The sequence below is a fragment of the Microcaecilia unicolor genome, chromosome 3, assembly GCF_901765095.1.
Source record: "Microcaecilia unicolor chromosome 3, aMicUni1.1, whole genome shotgun sequence".
Classification (NCBI taxonomy): domain Eukaryota; kingdom Metazoa; phylum Chordata; class Amphibia; order Gymnophiona; family Siphonopidae; genus Microcaecilia; species Microcaecilia unicolor.
The window spans coordinates 398590568-398616374 of record NC_044033.1 but is presented as its reverse complement, the minus strand read 5'-3'; the positions used below and the strand labels follow the sequence as shown (position 1 = coordinate 398616374).

At 41.9% G+C, this 25807-nt stretch overlaps 1 protein-coding gene across 1 annotated transcript in view; it reads right to left on the bottom strand.

Annotated features, from left to right (window-relative positions):
- The window catches only part of PKHD1 (PKHD1 ciliary IPT domain containing fibrocystin/polyductin), a 980909-nt gene that overhangs the window by 102413 nt on the left and 852689 nt on the right, over nucleotides 1-25807 (bottom strand). Inside the window, exon 60 of the mRNA XM_030198735.1 lies at nucleotides 21214-22243. Coding sequence (XP_030054595.1) covers nucleotides 21214-22243 — 1030 coding nt within the window. The remainder of the gene's footprint in view (nucleotides 1-21213; nucleotides 22244-25807) is intronic.

Sequence of the window (25807 nt, the reverse complement as noted above, 5' to 3'; positions counted from 1 at the left end):
AATCACGGAGCCCAATACCCTAAACCCACCACAATGCAATGCTGTTGTGACCCTGTAGTGCACCCGAGACCCACATCTGACCCAGTGAAAGGCTGTGAGAGGATCAAACACATTCTGCTGTCATGGAGGTGGGTACGGTATTTGAGGCTGGCATACAGGCTGGAAAAAATTTTTTAAAGTGGGTTTTGTTTGGTGGGAGGGGGTTAGTGACCACTGGGGGAGTCCGGGGAGGTCATCCCCGATTCCCTCCAGTGGTCATCTGGGCAGTTGGAGCACTTTTTTGGGACTTGTTCATGGAAAAAAAGGGTCCAAAAAAAGTGACCCAAAATCGTGGTAAAAACGCTTTTTTTTCCCGATTATCAGCTAAAGGCGCCCATCTCTCCTCGGCTGATAACCACACCCCAGTTCTGCCTCCACCACGCCTCCGACACGCCCCCATCAACTTTATTCATTTCCGCGACGGAGTGCAGTTGGAAATGCCCAAAATCGGCTTTCGATTATACCGATTTGGCCGCCTTTGCGAGACAAACGTCTATCTCCCGATTTAGGTTGCACTATAGGCGTTTTTCTCTTTCGAAAATAAGCTGGATAGGCTGACACTACATCCCGCAGAACCCCTTTGTGCAATGGCTGCTGAATAGCGTGGTTGGTAAACCAGTTGGAGCTGGTCAAAAACACATGGTGCTTGCCCAGTAATGTTTGTGCATCTGGGTTCAAGTAATTACTAATGGGCATCCAGTAATTATTAGATGATGTGGTTCAATATTAAGATAGGTGCGGAGTGGGTTCATTTAAAAGTGAAGGTTATAGACTTAAAAAAAACCTAACTTTATTTAGATGGGGGATTACCTCAAGGAATTGCTGTCTGGATAAGAACATCTGGAAGCCAGAAAGTAGTGGGCAAAACTTAAAGGAGCTATTGCAAGGCAAACAAACCTTTTTGAAAGGAAAGTCAATAAAAATAAGAGGAAAAGGAGGGCACTTTGGTTCTCAAAAGTAGTAACTGAAAAGGTAAGGAAAAAGAGGTTAGCCTTTATAAAGAGGAAGATAGGCAACAATATCTGGAAAAGCTAAGAGAAGCTGATAGAGTAGTCAGGAATGCAAAGATGCAAATGGAAAAAAAAAACTAGTCAATACAGTAAAATGGGGGAGGGGGGGCAAAACATTTTGTTAGATATGTTAGTGATAGGAGGAAGTACAAAAGTGGCATTGTGAGACTCCAAGGTGAGGGGGAGGAATATGTAGCAGCTGATAAAGATAAGGCAGAATTACTTAACAAATATTTTTAGTTCTGTGTTCACAGCTGAAGGGCTGGGAGCAGGACCGCAGAAGACAAACATTAATAGTAACAGAGGTAGTTTCTAATTGATTTTCAAAGGACTGAAGGAACTTAAGGAAGTTGTAGCAGCTATGCAGGATGACATTTTCAATGGTTCTCTAGAATCAAGAGTGGTCCCTCTGGCCTCTCCACAAAAAGTGAAAGTAAGGAAGAGGTTGGGAAATGCAGGCCAGTAAATCTGACTTCTGTAGTAAGTAAATTAATGGAAACACATTTAAAATAGAGAATACTAACGTTTTTGAAATCCAATGAACATGGTATCAGTAGAGGTAGATCTTGTCAGACAGTGTTACACTCTGTTACACTCCTCCAGAGCTGCAGCCTGCTTGCGCAGAGTATGGGCATTCGAGGATGCAGTGGCCATCTTGGATGTGGGTATCTCCAGGATAGGGCGGCCATCTTGGAGATGGGCGTCTCAGGTTGTGGCGGCCATCTTGGAGTTGGGCAGCTTCAGGAAGGAAGCCCATATTTGGGCGTAGAGCATCTCCTCTGATGGGGCAGCCATCTTGGGACAGCTGCACATGTTTGAGCCTAATTCCTATACTATTTAAAGCCCTGCCACCAGTATTTCCATGCTTCAGCTTCTAATGCTGTAGAGGTCGCTGTCCTCGTCTGTGCTCTACTGCTGGTTATCTTATAATCCTGTGCTCCTATGTTTTGACCCTTGGATTGTTTCCTGACTACTCTGCTGTGTTGCTGCCTGCCCAGACCTTGGACTGTTTCCTGACTACTCTGCTGTGTTGTTGCCTGCCCAGACTTTGGACTGACTCCTGACTACTCTGCTGTGTTGCTGCCTTCCTGGTCCCTGGACTGTGTCAGCTTCCCCGCCTGTATGGTTGGTGGCCGTTCACCCCGCTGGTTCCGGAAGTCCTGGTGTCCACCTGCACCTGGGGGCTCAACTCCCAGGGAATGGTGGTCGCTTCCCAGGTGAAGCTAGGGGTTGTCTGGCTGCCTGACCGAGTGCGGTGCTGCTCCATCTTCGCCATGCTCAGCCGGGGCACAAGGGCTCACTTCCCCAGACGTAACAGACAGATCTGATTAATTTCTTTGACTGGCTGATCAGAGAGTTGGATCGAGGGAAAGCACTAGATGTGGTGTTTTTAGATTTTAGCAAAGGTTTTGACACAGTTCTGCATAAACAACCAACAGATAAACTGAGTGCCCTTGGTATGGGTCTTGAAGTGACTGACTGGGTTAGGAACTGGATGAGTGGAAAGTGACAGAGGGTAGTGGTAAATGGAGCTCATTCTGAGAAAAAGGATGTTACCAGTGGTGTGCTGTAATGTTCAGTTCTTGGGCCATAATTTAAAAACATTTTTATAAGCAATATTGCCAAAGGGCTGTCTGGTAAGGTTAGCCTCTTTGCAGAAGATACCAAAATCTGCAATAGGATAGACACCCCTGAGGAAGGACTTACCAAAGCAAGAGGAATGGTCTGGAATTTGGCAACTTAGATTTAACAATAAAAAATACAGGGTCATGCATTTTGGATGCAAAAACTTGAGGGAACGGTACAGTTTAGAGGATGAAGAATGAACGACAGTGAACATCTGGGAATTTAGAGGTTAGAGGTATTTCTGTCCTTTTGGAATCTATATATATATATATATATATATATATACTTTATTTATTTTTTGTCTATTAGATTGTAAGCTCTTTGAGCAGGGACTGTCTTTCTTCTATGTTTGTGCAGCGCTGCGTATGCCTTGTAGCGCTATAGAAATGCTAAATAGTAGTAGTAGTAGTAATATATGACACCCAGATTTGGTGCCAAAATTTGAGTGTGCTTCTGAGATGTGTGCACAACTTAATTTGCTAATGAGCTGTTATCCATCAATAATTGGATGCTAAAAACCAATTATTGACATTAATTAGTCAATTAGGATTTGCTCATGCATCTGGTTGCATGCTATTCTATAATGCTGGGTACCTAAATCCCAAAGCATGCAATCCAAAAGGGGTCATGGCAATGGGAGGGGCATGGGCAGACTATGGGCATTGCAAAACATTTCATGAAGTGTTATAGAATATTGGGTTTCTGTGCCCAACTTGGGTGCCAGGATTTACACCAGTGGGGGTAAGTCTGGCACCCAGAATTGGGCTCAGGATCCAGCCCTAAGAGTGTGCCCCATTTACAGAATAGCACTTAGCGCTGATCTTTTCCAGTGCCCATTTTTGAGAATTCCCCCAATATGGGCTATGCTCAGAAAACTCAAATCATCTTCTGAGTTATCAGCTTTGATCTAGAAAGTTGCAAGAATTGCTAAGAATCATGAATACTGCCAGTTTATTTAGGCTCCCGACTGTGGAGGGCGAAACAAAGGCACTAAAATAAGTTTATTTATTTATCAAACTCAGCCTGCAAATCATGAACTCATGGGCGGATGCATTTCAACTAAAACTCAACGCAGAAAAAACACACTGTCTCATCCTCTCATCCCAATACAACACGTACAAACCCACCAACTTAAACACCCCAGAATACATCCTTCCTGTTTCTGACAGCCTGAAAATTCTTGGAGTTACAATTGACCGAAACCTCACACTAGAAACCCAAGCAAAATCTACAACAAAGAAAATGTTCCACTCAATGTGGAAACTCAAACAAGTAAAACCTTTCTTCCCGAGAGAAATATTGCGCAATTTGGTTCAATCAATGGTACTAAGTCACCTAGACTACTGCAATGGAATCTATGCGGGATGCAAAGAATACATCATAAAGGAACTCCAATCTGCCCAAAACACCGCAGCTAGACTTATATTTAGAAAAACGAGATTTGAAAGCGCCAAACCCCTACGAGAAAAGCCGCACTGGCTCCCAATCAAAGAATGTATTGCATTTAAAATATGCACTCTGGTCCATAAAATCATCTACGGTGAGGCCCCAGGATATATGGCAAACCTCATAGACTTACCAACCAGAAACACAAAACGATCAACGCGCACATACCTAAATCTCCATTACCCAAGCTGCAAAGGACTCAAATACAAATCAACCTATGCATCTAGCTTCTCCTATATAAGCACGAAACTATGGAACACATTACCAAAAGTCATGAAAACAATGCACGACCCATCAAACTTCCGGAAATCATTAAAAACCAACTTGTTCAAAAGGCATACCCTAATGATCCAACTTAAACGCCTGAACCCTGCAACACAACGAAATTAATACTTGAACTGGACATAACTCTTCCTCCTGGATTCCCTAATATGTTTGTCACTTTTGAACTTTTACCATAATTTCACTCTGTATTTGTTATACCAGAATTGGTGATTGCCATCACGGTACTATGTAAGCCACATTGAGCCTGCAAATAGGTGGGAAAATGTGGGATACAAATGCAACAAATAAATAAATAAAAATGTATTAGGATTTATTTACCACCTTTTTGAAGGAATTCATTGAAGGTGGTGTACAGCCAGTGGTGTGCTGGTAAATGTTTAACAACAGGCTTTCTCCCATCTCTGTGCCCCCCTCCCCAAATTGCAGAGCTAGCTATAGCTGGGGAGAGAGCCTGGGGGGGGGGGGCAATGCATTACTCTCTCCAGGAAAAAAAATGAAATGCTCCCAGGTTCCAATCTAATTCATGTTTAATGTGGGATAAAATGCCATAAATAATTAAATAAATATAAACCTTTAACGTTGAACACCTGATTCTCATAACATGATGTCTGTTTTTGAAGCCCTTTACCAGGAAAAAAAATCTCTGCAGTATACCCAAAATGACACAAACCAAATTAGCATACAGACCAGGAATTAGGAGAACAGACAGTCTTGCCAACTCTGAAAAACAATGTGTTATCAAAATCTCAGAACCTATAAACAGACCCCTATTCAAACACTTGGCCTTGCAGTCACACATTCAGAACAGAGATAGCCTATCTTCAAATTCTTCAAAAATTAACCTGAAATCTTAAGAAGTTAGACTCTGCATGCAGCATAATACCAGAAAAACAGAAAGAAACACATTGCTCTACATTGCAAAATATGATAGCAGATGTAAATTCTCAAAGTGGACATATTCCAAACACTAAAATGAAAATAAATGATTTTTTTTCTACCTTTGTTTAACAAAGGTAGAAAAAAAATCATTTATTTTCATTTTAGTGTTTGGAATATGTCCACTTTGAGAATTTACATCTGCTATCATATTTTGCAATGTAGAGCAATGTGTTTCTTTCTGTTTTTCTGGTATTATGCTGCATGCAGAGTAACTAGTTACTTTGTTTTTCTGATCATGCTGGTCCAGTATCTGATTCTGCTGCTCTTTATCTATCCTCTTAACTCCATTTCCAGGGCTTCCTTTCCATTTATTTCTTTACTTTCCTCCATTCTTCTTCATTTCTTGCCCTCCATAAGTAATAGCTGGGTCCTCCGCAGACTTGACTGTCCAGTGGATCCAGCTTCTGCCTATTTTCTCCATCCATGTGCAGTTTTTCTCCTCTCTTCATTTTCCCTCATCTCATCTTCTTTCTCTCTCTTCTCTTCCCTCCCCTCCATCCATGTCTAGCATTTCTTCTTTCTCCCTTCCCTCTCCTCCATCCTTGTCCAGTATTTTTTCTCTCCCCCCTCCATCCAAGTCCAGCATTTCTTCTCTCTCTCTCCTCCATTCATGTTCATCTCACTTCCTCTCTCTTCCCTCCCCTCCATCCATGTCCACCATTTCTTCTCTCTCCCTTCCCCTCCATCCATGTGCATCTCCTTCCTGTCTTCTCTCCCCTCCATCCATGTCCAGAATTTCTCTTGCCCTCCCCTCCATCCATGTCCTGAAATTATCCTCTCTCCCCTGCCCTCCCCTCCATCCATTCATGTCCAGCAACTCTCCTCTCCTCTCCCCTCCATCCACCCATGTCCAGCCTCTCCCCTCTCCTCCATCCACATATGCCCAGCAACTCTCCTCTCTCCTGCCCTCCCCTCCATCCACCCATGTCCAGCAACTCTCCTCTCCTCTCCCCTCCATCCACCCATGTCCAGCCTCTCCCCTCTCCTCCATCCACATATGCCCAGCAACTCTCCTCTCTCCTGCCCTCCCCTCCACCCACCCATGTTCAGCAACTCTCCTCTCTCCTGCCCTCCATGTATTATATTGACTGTGTATATTTATTTGAAATCCATCCTGGATAAGGGCGGAATATAAATTTTAATAAATGAAATGAAATGTTGTCACATTCTTCAGGATGTGCTGTGAGGGTTTGAAGTTTCCCTTTTTCTATTGGGTTCTCAAACCTGATTGATTGGGGTTTGAGGTGGGTGGTTTCTTTAGGAAGGCGGGAGAATTCAGTGGGAATTTGAGGCAGGAAAGTCCATTGGTCACAAATTTGAATTTTGGTGGGAACATGAGGCAGAAAATCATTGGAACCATTCTTACTTGGAGGGTGGGGGAGGAGGAATTTCAGAAGGTCACATTCTGAAATTCTGGGAGGGGGGAAACAGGTTTCTCCTCAGTACCATTCCTTTTAGCACTACACTTCTTTTGTTGATTTTTTTTCTCTCTTTTTAAGACTGTATTTCCTTCCTATTTTTCATTGCTATATTGCGGTATTGTTAACTTCCTAGAAAGTCTGCTAAGTGGGTGATATATCAAGTCTTGAATAAACATAAACATAATGAGATATCAGTTGAGTATCACCAGTAAATTATTTTTTATCTAATGCCAACATGCAAGAAACTCAGATACACTGACAGGATTAGCTGTCAAGAATATTATTCATAAGTTCTTTGCTATGTTGCAAAAGGTGATAAATAGAGCAAAGAAGTTTGTTTGCTTTAGCTGTATTTTTGTCTTATTGTTGTAAAAGGTTTAATTGCTTGTTTTTTATGTTTATGTTCTGTTTGCAGCTTTAATTGACCTGTGGAATGGAAAGGCAGTATAAAAGTTTCCATAAATAAATATTCATGGACTACAACTGCAGTTACCCCTGTTCCTCTGCCTGCCTCTGTTCACTAGCTGATTGATATCCCAGCAGAGGCGTATAAGCTTATTAATCTCCAGAACAGAACTGCAGCTACATTACACAGAGCTAGACTGAATGCTAGCAGGAAACCCCTGAGATAAGCCAAGAAGGCTGCTCAGGACAACTCACTCTCTCACATTTAAGGGCCCTTTTATCAAATTGTGGTTAAAAAGTGGTCTTAGCACGTCCTTATGCAGGTAATTCCTGTGCAGTAAAGCCACTTTTTCTGCCAGGGTAAAATGTCTGATATTTTCTATTTTCCCCATTAATGGCCACATGCTAATTTTTCCACACATTTATGTTAATACTTATTAAAATACTTGCTATCCTGCTATGAATGTGCACATGCCATAGCGGTTTACAATAAAAATTCAATTTAAATTTAAAAACGCCAAATTTCATACAGGAAAAAAAATGAGCATCTAGGAACATTAAAAACATAAATCAAACAATTTAATTCACATAGGATCTCCATCTTATCTCTCTTCTGCTACAGTTCCTTATGCTCCAGCATGTTCGTTATATTCATTGGACTCCAACCAATTGGATCTTCCTTCCAAGTTACCTCAATATGAGACAACTTGTTCATCTGCCTTCTTCTTTTTGTCTCCATTTTTTTGGAACAATTTGCCTCCGCACCTAAGGTCTGAACTGTCCTTCTCCAAATTTAAGGGTTTTTTGAAGACCCATTTCTTCAAGCAAGCTTTTGGTACCAACCCAAGGTTTTCCTTAGATTTTATGGTGGTGTGAGGATCAAAGTAATACAGTGCGTAAGTAGCGTTTACATTTATCTATTTTCTGGTTTGAAATGTCAAGCACTGCCAAGGAATAAGGCAAATTGAAATCCATGGTGAAAACCTTTCCGCAAGTTTGCCAGCAGCTAATGACTTTCTTGGTCAATTTAATAACCTTTATCAAGGAGTAATTGTTCCTAGATTCAAGTCAGCTAAAGAACGTGTCACACTGTTGGTTGGGGGAAATGCAACCGATAGTCATAAGTTGGAGTTATTGCTCATGCATTCAAAAACATACATAACCTTCCACCGTTGTACAGAAGCCTCCCCCCCCCCCCCCCCCCCCCCGAAAAAGAAAATGCCTGGATGAGTTGTGAGGTTTTCCTTGACTGGTACAACACTTGCTTCATACCGGAGGTGAAAAAATTTCAGCTTTGTACAGGAAAAGATGGAGATGTGGACAATGCACTATCACATCCTACAGCAGAAATCCTAGAGTGAGAGGAAATTAGATTCAAAGTGCTTATTTGCCACCAAATGTGACATCTGTAATGCAGCCAATGTATCAAAGAGATATTTCATTGAAATGACTTTACAGGAAACAACTTCTAAAAAAACTTATTTTGGCTGGGATAGAAACTGAATGTGGCATAATCCAATTCATAACAGAATTGCACATAAAAGATTGCTCCTACAAGGTTGTTGACGCTTGGAATCAAGTTAAAAACCAAACCCTAAAAAATGTGTGGAATATAATTCTAAACAAATCAGAAAGACACACAGAGAAAGAGAAGAAGATAATGTCCTTGAAAACATTAATTATAAATATTTTATTGTATATTGTATTTTTTTCTGCCAACTTATTGATGGAAATAAAACTAATGTTTAATATGCTATGCTGTGATTGTGTTTTCCGTAGAAAATTTTGATATGTCTAATTATCCGGATTTATGATTATCCAGACCACCCTCTGCAGAGAATAGTCTGGATAATAAGCATTCTAAAGTACTATTTATCAATAGACACACAGTTGAAGAATAGTGCACATTATTGAGCATTAGGGTGTACTTTTGAGCCATAACATGCACTACTGTACAATTGTGTGAGCCCCCCAAAACTCACTAAAAACCCACTGTACTCACATATATCCCGCTCTCAGTGAGTGTACCTCAAGGATCTGTCCTAGGACCTCTCCTTTCCTCCACCTATACTTCCTCCCTTGGTGCTCTGATCTCAGCCCGTGGTTTTCAATATTACCTTTAAGCTGATGACTCTGAGATCTACCTCTCCACACCAGAAGTCTCGGCAGAAATCCAGGCCAAGATATCTGCCTGCCTATCTGACATTGCTGCCTGGATGTCTCACCGCCACCTGAAGCTCAATAAGTCCAAAACTGAGCTCCTTATCTTCCCACCTAAACCAACCTCTCCCCTTCCCCCACTCTCTATTTCTGTTGACAACACGCTCATCTTTCCAGTCGCATCTGCTCGTAACCTTGGGGTCATCTTCGACTCCTCCCTCTCCTTCTTTGCACATATTCAAAAGATTGCTAAATCTTGTTGTTTCTTCCTCTATAATATCGCCAAAATTAGCCCTCTCCTTTCTGAGCACGCTACCAGAACCCTCACCCACACTCTCATCACCTCTCGCTTGGACTACTGCAACTTGCTTCTCACCGGTCTTCCACTCAGCCATCTCTCTCCTCTTCAATCTGTTCAAAATTCTGCTGCACGATTAATATTTTGCCAAAGTCGCTATGCCCATATCACCCCTCTTCTGAAGTCACTTCACTGGCTCCTTTTCCGTTTCCGTATACAGTTCAAGCTCCTCTTATTAACCTATATGTGCATTCACTCTGCTGCTCCTCAATACCTCTCCATCCTTCTCTCCCTACACTCCTTCCCAGGAACTCCGTTCACTAGACAAATCTCTCCTAATTGTACCCTTCTCCTCCATCGCTAACTCCAGACTCCGTTCCTTTTATCTTGCCGCACCTTATGCCTGGAATTGACTCCCTGAGCCATTACGTCAAGCTCCATCCCTGGCCGCATTCAAATCTGGGCTAAAGGCCTACCTGTTTGATGCTGCTTTTAATTCCTAACCTGTCACCTGCTCGTAACCTTATCTTGTCTTCCTCTCTTTAATAATCCCTTTCCCTTATGTCCTGTCTGTCTGTCCTACCCTTATCCCTTATTTGTCCTGTCTGTCTGTCCTGATTTAGATTGTAAGCTCTTTTGAGCAGGGACTGTCTTTCTTCTTGTTGTGTGGAGGAGTGGCCTAGTGGTTAGGGTGGTGGACTTTGGTCCTGGGGAACTGAGGAACTGAGTTTGATTCCCACTTCAGGCACAGGCAGCTCCTTGTGACTCTGGGCAAGTCACTTAACCCTCCATTGCCCTATGTAAGCCGCATTGAGCCTGCCATGAGTGGGAAAGCGTGGGGTACAAATGTAACAAAAAATAAATAAATAAATAAATTGTAAAGAGCTACGTATGACTGGTAGCACTATAGAAATGATTTAAAGTAGTAGTAGTAGTAGTATAGGTGCCCCCTTCATCCATAATCTATGGGGCTGATATTCAGACCATGGGATGTAGCCAGACTTCCTCCCGCAGTCAACGCTGAGCCTGGATATTGAATGCCGGGCCATTTTCGGTAACCAGCATTGAATATCGGGTTTATTTTTGGCCGGTTCGAAATTAACCGGCCAAGCCAAAACTCAGCTATTGACATGGCCAGATCAGGCTACCAAACTTAGCTGGCAATGTGCTGAAAATCGGCGGACAGCCAGCTAAGTACCATTTAAGCAGCCAGAGGCCGTTTCTGGCCAGTTAAATGGTTTTGAGAATCAGGCAGTATGAGCATAAATGTGTGTACCACCTATGTTTTGCATAGAAACTGCTCATGTGAATTCCCACCTGCAAACTATGTACTATCACATTTAGATGCCATTTTACAGGATAATGTGTGGTTGGAATATAATAGTGAATAGTGAGAATCTGGAAAATGTTATCCCAAAAGAGTCTGTGCACAAAGAAGGGCATTTTCGATATGACATCTAAGTAGGACTTTGGATGTTTTGCGCTAAACTTCCTAAATCCAAATAGCAAATGTAACCATTTTCGAAAAAAGAAAAACATTTCTCTTTATTTATTTATTTATTTATTTTTAAATGCCACTTCGAACAAGGTTTTGTGCTTTATGCATTATTCTTTTTAGGCCATTAAAAAAAAAAGCACAAGTTAAAACTGCACAAAATCAAGTCATTGGGATGTAGGAGGGGCCAGCATTTTTAGCAGACTAATTATCATAAGGCACTCATATGCTTCTACCAGCTTCCTGAAAACCATACATAGTAACATAGTAAGTGATGACAGATAAAAACCTAAATGGTCCGTCCATTCTGCCCAACAGTCACATTCATTATCAATTCTAGATTAAATCAACAATGAATGTGATATTATATACTTGATCATGGTCTTTCTTTGTTGTTTCTGGGACATAGACAATAGAAGTCTGCCCAGCTCTGTTCTTATGTTCCAATTACTGGAGTTGCAGTCAAATCCTATTCGAATCCATCTTGTCATTTGCAGGACACAGACCGTAAAAGTCTGCCCAGCACGGTCCTCACATTCCAAGTTACTGGAGTTTCTGTTGAAGTTCTCTCCAGCCCATCCTAAACCAGATTGCTATATGCAGCACTCAGACCGTACACAGGGCCGCCGAGAGCCAGAGCTCGGGACAAGGCCGCCCCCCGGGCCCCCCATCCCACCCCACCCGAGGTCATTGTCACCGCCGGGCCCCCCCACCCGAGGTCGCCGGGCCCCCCCTCCACCCGCTACCGGGCCCTGAACTAACCTTAAATGCCTCCTTCCTTTCCTTTCACCACCTTCGCGGCAAGCAGCAGCAGGGCAGACCTCTCCTTCCTTCCGTGCTCTGCCCTCGCGGACGTTACGTCAGGCGAGGGCGGGACACGGAAGAAAGGAGTGGCCTGCCTTGCTGCTGCTTGCTGCGAAGGTGGTGAAAGGAAAGGAAGGAGGCGTTTAAGGTTAGTTAGTTCGGGAGCGACGGTGGGCATGCCTGACTGCGGTGGCGCCGGGCCCGTGGACTTTTGTCCCCCCTGTCCCCCCCTCTCGGCGGCCCTGACCGTACAAGCCAGTCCAGCACTGGCCTTAGTTGATACAGCCTGATTTGCCATCTAAGCAGCACTTGATATGCAAACACATATGCAACCCTTTATGTTTGGGTTTTTTTTATACCATTCATTTTCTAATTAGAGATCCTCTGTGTTCATCCCATGCCATTTTGAATTCCGCCGCAGTTCTTTCTCCACCACCTCCCTTGGGAGGGCATTCCAGGCATCAACCACCCTCTCCAGAAAAAATAATTTTCTGACATTACTCCTAAGTCTACCACCCCGCAACCTCAATTTATGCCCGCTAGTTTTACCATTTTTCCTTCTCTGGAAAATATCTGGTTCTATATTAATACCTTTCAAGTATTTAAATGTCTGCATCATATCTCTCCTGTACCTCCTCTCCTTTAGGGTATACGTATTCAGGTCTTCCATATGTCCTTTGGTGCAAGCCCTATATCATTCTTGTCGCCTTGCTTTGAACCACTTCAAGTCTTCTTACATCTTTAGCAAGATACGGCCTCGGAAACTGAACATAATACTCCAGGTGGGGCCTCATCAACAACTTGTACAGGGGCATCAACACCTCCTTTCTTCTGCTGGTTACACCTCTCTCTATATACAACCTAGCATCCTTCTGACTATGGCCACCAACTTGTCACACTGTTTCATTGCCTTCAGATACTATCACCCCAAGATCCCTCTCCCTATCTGTGCATATCAGTCTCTCACCGCCCAACACATGTCTCCCTTGGATTTCTACTCCCTAAGTGCATCACTCTGCACTTCTTTGCATTGAATTTTAATTGCCAAACATTAGACCATTCTTCTAACTTTTGAAGATCCATTTTCATGTTTTCCCACACCTTCCAGGCTGACCACTCTGTTACAAATCTTGGTATCATCTGCAAAAAGGCAAAACTTACCTTCTAACCCTTCGGCAATGTCACTCACAAATATATACTGAACAGAATTGGCCCCAGCACCAATCCTTGAGACACTCCACTACTCACTTTTCCTTCTTCTGAGTGAATTCCATTAACCACCGCCCTCTGGCGTCTGTCTGTCAACCAGTTCCTAATCCAGTTCACCACTTTGGGTCCTAACTTCAGCCTCTCATGTTTATTTAAGAGCCTCCAATGAAGAACCATGTCAAAGGCTTTATTGAAATCTAAGTAGATTACATCTGGCACATGTCCTTGATCCAGTTCTCTGGTCACCCAGTCAAAGAATTCAATCAGGTTCATTTGGCATGATTTACCTTAGGTAAAACCATGTTCTCCCGGATCTTGTAACCTATTGGATTCTAGGAAATTCACTATCCTTTCCTTCAGCATCACTTCCATTACTTTTCCAATAAGCAAAGTGAGGCTTAGTTTCCAGCTTTATCTCTGTCACCACTTTTGTGAGGAGGGACCACATCCACTCTTCTCCAATCCCACAGAACCTCCCCCATTTCTAAGGATTTAATAAGCAAATCTTTAAGAAGACCCGCCAGAACCACTCTGAGCTCCCTCAATATCCTGGGATGGATCTCATCCAGCCCCATGGCTTTATTCACCTTTAAATTTTCAAGTTGTTCATGAGCACTTTCTTCTGTAAATGGTGGCATTATTAAGATGGACTTGTAGAAGATCCACTGCTTATTTTTAGGATAAGCAGCATAAAATGTAGTTTTTGGATCTTGCCAGGTACTTGTAACCTGGATTGGTCACTGTTGGAAACAGGATGCTGGATTTGATGGACCTTTAGTCTGTCCCAGTATGGCAACACTTATGTTCTTAGCAAAACGTCCAAAGTTGGACTTAGATGTTATATTGAAAATGCCCCTCTTTATTGTCATGCACTGCGAGTGAGGGTGCTGTGCAGTACAGGGGTGAGGAGAAGACATCTTGATTGATAGTTGAATACTGTCAGCAACACTCCATTCTGTGGATAAATCTCTCTTGTCTGTCCCCTTCTCATCTACTGCTAATTCCAGACTCCGTTCCTTTTATCTCGCTGCACCAAACACCTGGAATAGACTTCCCAAGCCTGTACGTCTAGCTCTGTCTTTGGCCATTTTCAAATTCAGGCTAAAAGCCCATCTCTTTAATGCTGCTTTGGACTCTTAACCACTACTCACTTGCCCTGTCCCCTTTTTATCCCCACCTCTTTAACTCCCTTACCTCTTAGTTGTTCTGTCTGTTTGCCTGTCCTAGTTAGATTGTGAGCTCTTTGAGCAGGGACTGTCTTTTCATGTATGATGTACAGCACTGCGTATGCCTTGTAGCGCTATAGAAGTGATAAGTAGTAGTAGTAGTAGTAGTATAACCAAGATTCCATCAGGTTTTTCTGCCTATATGTGGTTGGCATGGTGGAAACTTGCCAGCCATTGTTTAAACATGGGTGGCTTTGGCCTGAACAGAGTTGGCACCTTGTTGGGCAGCTTGGATAGACCATGGAGGTCTTTATCTGCTACCTTTACTTCAGAAAGCAGGTAAACCTTTAGCTCTTCTCCCAAACTTTTAATAGATGTGGCAACTGACTTATCCACTCACCCCTCCCCTAGGCTAGCTCACTGTACACATTGGGGGCAATTAAGTTAGGCACCAAGATGCAGTGCATTAACCCCATAATTCCCTATAAAACTTGGCAAAAATTGCATGTGCAAATTTGGGTGTGCAAAATTTAATTGAATAATGAGCTAATTAGAACCAATAATTGGCTTTTTAACAAGTAATTATTGGTACTAATTAGATTTACCCATGTAAATTTAAGCATGGAATCCACGCCTAAATTTTACATGTAAATAAAAAAAAGGGGGGCATGGAAATGGGAGGGTCATAGGTGAAACAGAGGCTTTCCTAACATTTACGCACATTGTTGTACAGTAAGGGGGAATATGCACCCAATTTAGGTGCGTACATTTGCACTATGTTTCAGCTGGTGCAAATGGCCATGCCTAAAGTTAGGTGTGATTCCTGGGTGTAAGCACTATTCAATAAACTGCACCTAACTTTAAGTTTGGCTTATAGAATAGCGTTTTGTTTGGCACCATATATAGAATTCACCCCTAAGCACTAGTTCTGTGATGACATCTGGCTTATTAATGCTGTCTTGGTGAAAAGAAACAATTTGTTACAAGTGAAATTGGAGAAAATAAAAAAAAATATGGCTCTTAATAATTACTTACGATTTCTGAATTTTCCATGAAATAACAAAAGTGGTGACAGAGAAGAAACTAGAAACTAAGCCTTACTTTGGTTATGAAATAGGCAATTTGCACCAGAAATGCTTAAAAATTATTTTCTTGAGATTTTAGTTTTATCAGATGAATCTTTACCTAGCGTATCTAAGGCTTACTAAGTGCCTAGATCTTTTTATTAGATTTCTGGGGATAACCAGGATGTGGATGTTCTGGGCCCCAGTCCTGATTTTAATCTGACTGATATTAGATATTACAGTACAGTACTTAAATCCCTTTTCTTCCTGAAAGAGAGATACCTGATATTGAAGCTTTTCATCATGTATCGTAATTCATTGTTTGTTGGCTACAAGATTAGAGTCTTTCCTAGTGTACTTCCTGTTACGCAGCTAAAGCGTGAAGAATTTCTTCAGTTACACTGAGCATTCTGTGCTATTGTACTGACATTTTGTGGTTTAGAATAGACAAATCTATATTACAGTGGCTTCATGCCTAAATGGTAAATCTTATTCATGAATACCTAGGTATTATCCAGCACTTTTAATCCTAAATAGTGATGCAGAGGATCATTTTTCTATCTTCATATAATATCAAAGCCACACCTTTTCCTGTGAAACACTGCCTTGAAGACTTGGGGCATGTTATTTTGTTTTACATATTAGACCAAGGTTTTCTCTATTGCTTTCCTGCTACAGCACGTGAACACCACAGCTTCTGTAGTATATGTAATTCAGGTAAATCTCTATCCCAGAGTTTGTATTCTCTCTCCTACATAAACTACATTCACTAATAACTAGCGAATATATATAAATTACTGCCCTTTTTTAGAACGGTCATAGAAGTCGGAAGCTTAGGACATCTAAAGCTTCACTAGTATTTTACAACAGAATCTGCTGACATAAACGCTGTTCTATGATACCAGAGAAATGGATGTTTACGAGTGAGTGCATGTGGCATCAACATCCATTTTAGAAAAATAAAAAAAAGCAGTGAAATTTTCAGTAGATTGAAAACCAGCACATACACATGTTTATCTTTGCTATTTTAGAAAAATGAATGTGTATTTTCCCAGCATTGTCACATAGACAGTTTTCCCTTGCCAGTTTGGCCTTTGAGAGGGGGGAGGGGGAGGTGAGAGACAAAAGCCACTAGGGGATTAAGAGGGCAACCTCCCCTAATCCCGCCAGTGGAATGCTGCTCAATAGCAGCAGTTTATTAAATCCTAACCATGCTTAGGAACAGGTGTAATTCCCAACATTGATCTTTTAGGACAAAGATTTTTAGACCCCTTCTGAAATAGGCAGTAAATGTCTATAAACTTGCCATGCTCTTATCCCACCAAAAACACATCCAGACCACACCCCTTTCCATTTGCATGCACATGGGTTTGAGATATGCATATCCCTGCTTTGTAAATTAGAGACAGGTCTTTATGCAACGTGATTGCTTAAGTGTTGGTTTATGCACATCTCAAATGCAAATAGGGCTTATAAAATGAGGGCCTTAGGATCTTATGTCTGACATATGGGGAAGATGTACTGAGCATTTCTCCCATTGTTTTCCACTGCATAATCTTGTTATCAAGCAGAGCACAGGGTTCCTATCCCAGATTCTCAAAAACCCAGGATGAAAAATTTCTCATGTGTCTTGGATATTTGCCTTCTTTCCTATTGATTTTATGGAATTCTTTTTATTTTTTTTAGGTGTTTTATAAATTGTAATCAGTAAATGACGCCAAAACGTAGGTAGTCAAAAAAATGCCCACAATTTAGCATATATATTTTTTAACAGCAATTAGTAATACTTAAAGCTCACAATAAAAATATACTGCTGCTAAACTGAATCAAAAGGCCACTCACATAAAATATCTTTGGACCATCAGAGGCGGTACTCCCAGGGGCGGTCCAAGGCAAGATGCCGCCCTCTCCCAGGCCAAGATGCCACCTCCCTGGGCCAAGATGCTGCCCCCCTTCCTTCCTCTACCCCATTTGCGGCATTTACCTTGTTGTTTTGTCACATTCCAAAAGCTGGCAGCGGCAGCAATCCCATACGCTGCCCTGCCGCTGGCACCCGCCTCATCCCTTTACTGTGGCTGCCTCTGACAGGGTGGAGGAAGGAAGGGGGAGATGCTACTCCTCAAAGAATGGGGAGATGCCACTCCCCAAAGAGTGTCACCCGAGGCCCCTGCCTCAGGTGGCCTAATGGTCGAATCGCCCCTGGATACGCCACTACTATACAGTGGTGCAATAGTAATTTCCACCTTTTCTTGTCATCAGTCCATTTTTTTTTAAACATATTTGATAGCACTTCAGAAATTCTTTTGAGACTAAAAAGGGCTTGTCTTGAAAAAGCAGAAGTGAAACACATGTCGGTGTATTGCCCCATGAGAAGTGCATTTAGATTTTAAGTCCACTGAAACCCTTCTCTAAGGTAAGTATGTATATCTTGTAGTTTGAAGAATTTCTGAAGTTGTGCTGCACCACTGTATAGTAGCAGAGTACCGCCTCTGATGGTCCGAAGATACCTTCTTATGTGAAAGACTTTTTGATTCAGTTTAGCAGTAGTATATTTTTAGTGTGAGTCAAAAAGTAGGTTCCATGAAAAATTTGTGTCATCGCTATTTTTTAAAGGGCTCTCCGGGCTGTTTAGCGTGTATTCTGGTACCCAACTTTGGGCATAAGGATTTACACCAACTGAAAATTGATATAAATCCTGGTGTGCAACCAGTGGCGATCCTTGGTCAGTTGCCACCCGGGGCGGATCGCCGCTGCGCACCCCCCCCCCCCCCCCACCGGGTGCAGCAGCATCCCCTTCCCCTAGGTATAGCATGACACCCCCCCCCAGTGTATCACCCAAGCCCCCCCCCCCCCGGTGCATTCTTAACTGCTGGGAGCAGCCGCGCTGCTGTCAGTTCCGCTAGTTCCCTGCTTCCTCTGTCCCAGAACAGGAAGTAACCTGTTCCGGGACAGAGGGAGCAAGGAACAAGCAGAGCCAACAGCTGTGCGGCTGCTTTCTGCACCCCTCCAGCAGCATGCACCCGGGGCGCACCGCCACCACTGCCCCACCCTCAGTACGCCATTGTGTGCAACTTGGGTGCATAGCTCCGAAATTCTATAACACTGCACATAATTCATTGGAATGCCCCTGACCCGCCTATTCCCCTCCTGTAGCCACGCACTCTTTTGGGTTGTGGGTGAGAGGATTTGGATGTGGATCTTTATAAGACTCGTGTGCAGCCACATGCATGTGCAAATCCACATTAGAGCCAATTAATATCAGCAATTGATTAGCAGCTAATTACTGATTCTTAACAGCTCATTAACTAATTTATTTGTGCACTGATCTCAGGACTGTGCACAATTTTGGATGCCCAAATTGGAGCGCTATTTATAGAATCCAGGAGTTTGTGCCTATAAAAGAACATTTTTGCTGTGTTTGGCCTTGTAAGGGAGTTTATAGGAAACTACCATACCCCCTTAATGGCACTCCCTCACAGTTAAAGGGCTACCTTAGGCAAGGCCTAGAGCAGGGAAGTGGTGGCTCAACAGGAACAGAGAGGGAAAAGCATGGTCAAGCACAAATAAAAACCCACAGCAGACCAGGCAAAGAGGCCCTGGGAAGAAAGAAGCCAACCTGCAGTGTATACATTCACAGCTGATTTATAAGATGCCAGAACCTGGCTAAGGTAGGTCAAGCTTTAACTTGTGCATTGTTAACAAAGCTGTGTTTGAGGCCGGGGTAATGTCAGACCAATGTCTGGACAACTCTGCTGCAAGGCTGCATACACACTGTGACTTAAGGGCCTGTCAGCAACAGACCCACATAAGGCTGCATCTGAGATTTCATAAACTATATTCCTCATTTATTATGCCTGTGAGGCACCAGGCTTCACATTTCTGTTAATAAATAATTTTGGTTTTCTTTTTACCTTTGTATGGCTATAATTCTGAAGATCCATGCTGAAACCTCGCACACACTATCACAGGTCTATAATGCTTGAACTGATACATGCCCAGTTTTTCTGTGGCATCATCTAATGCTGTCCGTTACATAAAAGTCATTAGGAATAACCCATGTTAGTCCTGGTAGAGCATTCTAAAAGAGATTGACGAATTCCTTACAATTTTAGCTTTCAACCTAGATTTGTGTGTCCAAAAGTTACAAGTTTTACTTAACTGTTCCACTGCCAGCTATTGCTTTGTAATAACCCTGTATGTTGATAGAGCTTGGCATCTCTATAAATAAATCCCACCTTGAACATTCTGAAGCTCACTCCATCTGTGGCAGTGAAGCCTTGAACTCCTGTCCTCCTGGTAGGCTAGACTATTCGGACTACTCACCCTCAGTCATAGACCTGCCCTCAGCCACGCCCCATCTGCGCCCTAGGCCATGCCCCATCTGCACATAAAAAGCACCCTCAACGTTCTGAAGCAGACTCTGAGGCTTCAACAGTTCATATGTTTGAAGCTCTGTAACCACTTTTAAGCACACTACATCTCTGCCCCGCCCTGACCTATCAGAGAAGGGAGGAGCGTCACAGCTGCACCACCCTGACCTATCAAAGGGAACTGAAACAGAAAAAGGGAGGAGCATCACAGTGAATGAGGGACTTATCAGAGGAAAGTCAAATAGAAGAAGGGAGGAGCGTCAGAGGCGAAGGGGTCACTCGGGAGGAGCGTCACTCATTTTCTACGACTGCACCGTTGCGAGGCAACGGAATGCAATCACGCCTCATGGACCTATCACCGAACTCAAACAGTAGAAGAGAGGTGCGTTACAGGCGAAGGGGTCACTCTTTCCCTATGCCTCCACCGTTGCGCGGCAACGCAATGCAACGATGCAAAGTTAGAAAAAGGTATTAGCGACTTATTCAGGTGACATCTCTTGGCTACATTTCTTGCTGCTGTGGGTATATACTGCGCCTTCTTAGTACACATTCTACATCCTCCTTAATACGGATTGCACGTTTTCATGCCTTGCATTCTGTGTCCGGAATTACCCTCTGCTACGCCGGGACATTAGTGGCCACAAAAAGGGCGGGGGGCCAACGACCACAACAACGGAACCTGTTCACACTACTTTAGTAGCTGCTCATCTGCTTGCACGCCTCTAGTGTGATTAATTTTCATTTCTTCCCCTTTGCTGCTTCTCCGTTATTTCCCCCACAATTTTCACGTTACTTTTCATGCTGTTATAGGCAGCCATTTTGTGCACCAGTACGAGCTACACGTTGGGATGTGTTTCCTTTTCACTGTGCTTATTACAAGCTTGCCTACAGTACAGGGAATGTCCTCTACAGGGTACTATTAAACAACAAACACTAACTAACTATTTATTTATTTTATTTATTTCATTGCATTTGTATCTCACATTTTCCCACCTCTTTGCTGGCTCAATGTGGCTTACAATACATCATGAGTACTGAAACAAATGCATGTCTGCTGAACTATATATCTGTTAACAATAATAACATTACAAAACATAAGAACAACTATGGGGATAGACTTATATCCCTTAATATCAAACAGAAAAAAAAATAAAACCACATGCTAGCGCCCGCTTCATTTGTTTCGGAAACGGGTGTTTTTTACTAGTAGTATAGTAATTGAAAAGTAACTTTTTCAATTACTATAAACGGCATAAAATGATTTATTTATGTATGTATTTTTATATTTATTTGACAAATGTAAATGAATGTTCAGACAATCAAAACCAGTAGCTTCTTCCTTAATACAAATTCAGAAGGCAGTATTTGAATTCAACCAGTTCCACTGTCTCTCTTGCAATAACAATATTAACAACTGGACAGAAAATAGATTCTATGAAATATATTTTTCAAATAATATTTCTAGGTAACGCTTACCCAATATCTGGTGTAGCGAATGAGATGGGCTGCAGCACCAGCAAAGAATCTATTTGCAGATTTAAAAGTTTCTCCAACTTCCCAGTCTGTTGGGCATTTATAATAGTGTTGGTCAAATTGTTTAATCTCTCATTTGACATAAGGGGAGCAAACCCAGTTCCTGAAATGGGGGCACCCACGAGTGGTGTGTCAATGATTTCCACAATCAGTACATTCGCCGCAGGGAATATGGAATTTTGCAATTGCCCAACATTATAGCTTGTTTTCCATGGAAACATTTCCTGCACAGCAGTCCTTGAAGTAATATTGTTGAATGACAAAATGGGAGGGCAATGAATATTTCTCATGGAGGCATAGTCAGAGATGTGTTTCAGTGTGTTTTCACTTCCTGGTAAATTCTGGAGGATTCTGATCTGAGACTGGTGAATGTGAACAATATCAGCGAGTTGAATGAGCAGTTGTTTTTCACTGGCTTCTCCAGTGATGCCTGTTATAGTGAAAGCCATATGCATTGATATGTTTGTATATATCTCGATAGGGTCATCTTCTTGAAGGAGAATGTATAGAAGACTGCCTGTCAACAGAAAGGCATTGGTACCATGCGCACTCATCATCAGAAGAGACTCTGAAGAAAATGGACTTGGTGGGATATAGTTCCCTTTCAGGAAAACATGATGGCTTAGAGATACATCGTAAAAGATAGCAAGTAAAATTTTGGTAGTATTTTGACTACCAATAAGGCGAAGTCTTAAGGTACGAGGAGTTGGACCAGTAAAACAAACTTTTGTTACTTTAGATGCAGGTAATACTGAATAAAATCTTGATGCATGTTTTGCGTGACAGGAGCAGTCCTGAATGATCATATCACTAAAGACATCCAAAAAACTCTCTGTCATTGACATCACTGGTGATATACTTCTGTTTTCCAAATCCAAATTTTCTATGATGACTGCTGCATGATCCATCTGTTGGCAGAAGTATCCTTGGAATTCTGGTTTGTAGACACAGTTGCTCTCTTTCCAGTAAACACCTGTAAAAGACAAATCTATTAGTATACAACATTTGAAATACAGTTGTTTTTGTATTTCTGAGCCATAGGAACATAAGCATTGCCATACTGGGACAGAGCAAAAGTCAATCAAGCCCAATATCTTGTTTCCAACAGTGGCTAATCCAGACATAAGTACTTGGTAATATATCAAAAGAGTGAAACAAATTTTAGAAACAAAGCAGTGGATTTTCTGAAGTCCACCTTAATAATGACTTATGGACCTCTCTTTTAGGAAAGTATCTACACCTTTTTAAAACCCTGCTAAGCTAACTGTTTTCACCATATTCTCTGGCAACGACTTCCAGAATTTAATTGCACGTTGAGTAAAGAAATAGTTTCTCCAATTTGTTTTAAGTTTACTATTTAGTAGCTTCAATGTGTCTCCCCTAGTCCTTGTATTTTTGGGAAGAGTAAACAAACAATTCATGTCTACCATTTCCACTCAGTATTTTATAGACCTCTATCATACCTCCCCCCCTCAACCGTCTCTTCTCTAAACTGAAGAGCCCTAGCCTCTTTAACTTTTCCTCATAGGGAAATTGTCCCATCTCTTTATCATTTTTGTCACCTTTCTCTATACTTTTTCTAATTCCACCATATTTTTAATAAGATGCAGCAGTGACCAAAATTGCACAATATTCGAGGTGCAGTCACACCATGGAGCAATATAAAGGCATTATAGCATTCTCATTTTTGTTTTCCATTCCTTTCCTAATAATTCCTAACAGTCTATTTGCTTTCTTTGATACTGCTGCACACTGAGCAGAGGGTTTTAATGTATTATCAGTGATGACACAGATACCAGACATTTTGGTGGGGGGAGAGAGCATATGGGGAGATGCCAGGCCTATGGGATGGGGGAGAGGGAGAGATGCCAGACCCACAGGATTGGAGGGGAAGAAAAGGAAGAAATGTTATATGCCGAATATATGAAATGGAGGAGAGGGATAGATTCCAGTCCCAGGGGTTGGGGGTAGCAGAGGAAGAGATGCTGGACCCAAGGGGTTGGGAGAGAGCAGAGGGAGAGGTGCTAGACCTGTGAGGGTGGGAGAGCAGAGAATAGTGGAGGTAAGAGGGCAGTGGAGGGGAAACATTGATAGACTGGACTGTAGAGGGGAGAAGAGATGCTTGACCTATGGTGGGGAAGGTGGCAGTGGAGGGAAAAGAATAGAGATTGGACCAGGAGGTGGGGGAGAAAGGAACAGATGCTGGACCAACAGAGGAAGATAGTAGGTGGGAGAGAGAGAGGTGTTAGATTGGGAGGGGATAGAGGAGAAAGAGGGAGAGATGCTGGCCCTAGGGTGGGGAATGCAATAGGAGAGGAAAAGAGAGGGGATACACTGGACAAGGGATGGACTAGGGACACAGATACACAAGGGCAATGCTGGGCACAGTGAGGGGGGGATAGGAACACAAAAGGCAAATGAGATAACATATACAGAGGATAGAGAGAAAAGAATAGAGGAGAGATGATGGATAAGATGTATAAGGAATACAGAGGGAAGATGGGTGGTGGACATGGAGTAGGAAGAGGTCAAATGGACAGGAGACCCTAGTAAGAGAGTTTGAAAAAAAAAAAGTAAAGCAGAAAGGAGACACAGGAACCAAGCAAATAGAGAAATAAAATGCTCAGACAACAAAGTTAGAAAGCAAATGTTGTTGACTCCTGGGAACAAAGGGAGTAGTCTAGTGGTTAGAGCACCAGTCTTAACATCCGGAGGTACCTGGTTCAAAACTCACTGCTGCTCGTTGTGATCTAGGGCAAAACACTCAACCCTCCATTGCCTTACATACAAAATTAGATTATGAGCCCTCCAGGGACAGAGAAATACCCCATGTACCTTGAGCTACCACTGAAAAAGGTGTGAGCAAAATCTAAATAAACACAATATTTTATTTTGAATTTATTCTGTATTTCAGTTTCTATTTCTCTAATATTGCGGTATATGCAGAGTATGACTTCTTGAGGTTTCCAGTTGGTTTTTTTTTTTGCCTCCATACCTCTATTACTGTTTGGTCTATTGTTTTATATGTGTTGATGGTCTGTCTGTGTTTTGCGCATGTGACGAAGGTACAGTATTCTGCTACCATGCCATTTCCATGTGGTAGTCTATGGTACCATTTTATAGTTAGGGTTGTTGCTATATGAGCCCTAGACATTAGTGCTGCTGTTTTATTATGACAGGTTTTCGTTCTCTCTCACTCTAGATAGATATATAGATAGATATAGAAATAGATAGAGAGATACATAAGTACGTTCTATGATTATTGTCATCTCAAAAGAAAAAAACTACCACATGTAAGTGTGTTCTATGATTATTTTACAGACTTGACATAACAGAAACAAATCTCTAGTAACACTGCATAAAACAAATACATTTCAGACCTCTCTCCCTATATATATATATATGAAGAAGCTGGCAAAAGAATCAGTTGGACCGCTAGATGACCGAGGGGTAAAAGGGGCGATCAGGGAAGACAGAGCCATAGTGAAGAGATTAAATGAATTCTTTGCTTCGGTCTTCACCGAGGAAGATGTGGGAGCGATACTGATGCCAGAAATGGTATTCGAAGCTGACGAGTCAGATAAACAGAATATTTTGCAATATATTTCCTACAGCAAATAAACACACTGACAAACTTGCTGCCTTAACTTTAGACACAGAGAAAGCATTTGACAGGGTAGAGTAGAGATTTCTTTTTCTTGCCCTTAGCAAATTTGGTTTGGGCCAAAATTTTATCCATACGGTTAAACTATTATACCAACATCCAAAAGTATGTAATTTTGTAAATAATACATTATCTTCTAACTTTTCCATATCTAGAGGTATGGGCCAAGGATGTCCTCTGTCTCCACTACTTTTCAACCTGGCCATTGAAACTCCAGCAATCTCTTTAAGAACAGATACAGCATTAACAGGTTTACAAATTGGCTCTTGTTTTTTAAATCTCTCGTTATATGCCAACGATCTGTTAACATATACCACAGTTTCATCAATACCTCATATCTTGTCACTAATACCCTCATTCTCAAGAATTTCAGGTTACAAAATAAATTGGGAGAAAACAGACTGTTTACCTCTATATGATGATTTGAATAAACTGTACAAGATTTAAATTCTTTTCCATTTAATATCTAATTGTCTTATATAAAATACCTTGGCATTTATCTATATACATGGAGCCTGCCTCGGTGGGATTTTGTGGGATATAAGTGTTCACAATAAATAAATAAATAAAGGTCTATTAAAGACACAATAGACAAAAATATTGATTTCCTTCTTTAATCTCGAAAGACTACTATCTCAAAATGGTCTCCACTTCATTTAAGCTGGTGGGGAAGACTAGAATATATCAAGATGACACTGGCCCCAAGAATAAATTCCTCCCAATTTCTTTTTAAATCAATATATAGCCTATTAACCTCTTTTCTTTGGAGAGCAAAAACCCCTCGAATTTCCCTTAGACAGCTAAAATTATCAAAACCTAGATGAGGTGTTAACTTTCCCAACTTTGAAGTTGGAAAAGTTTAAACCTCCTCTC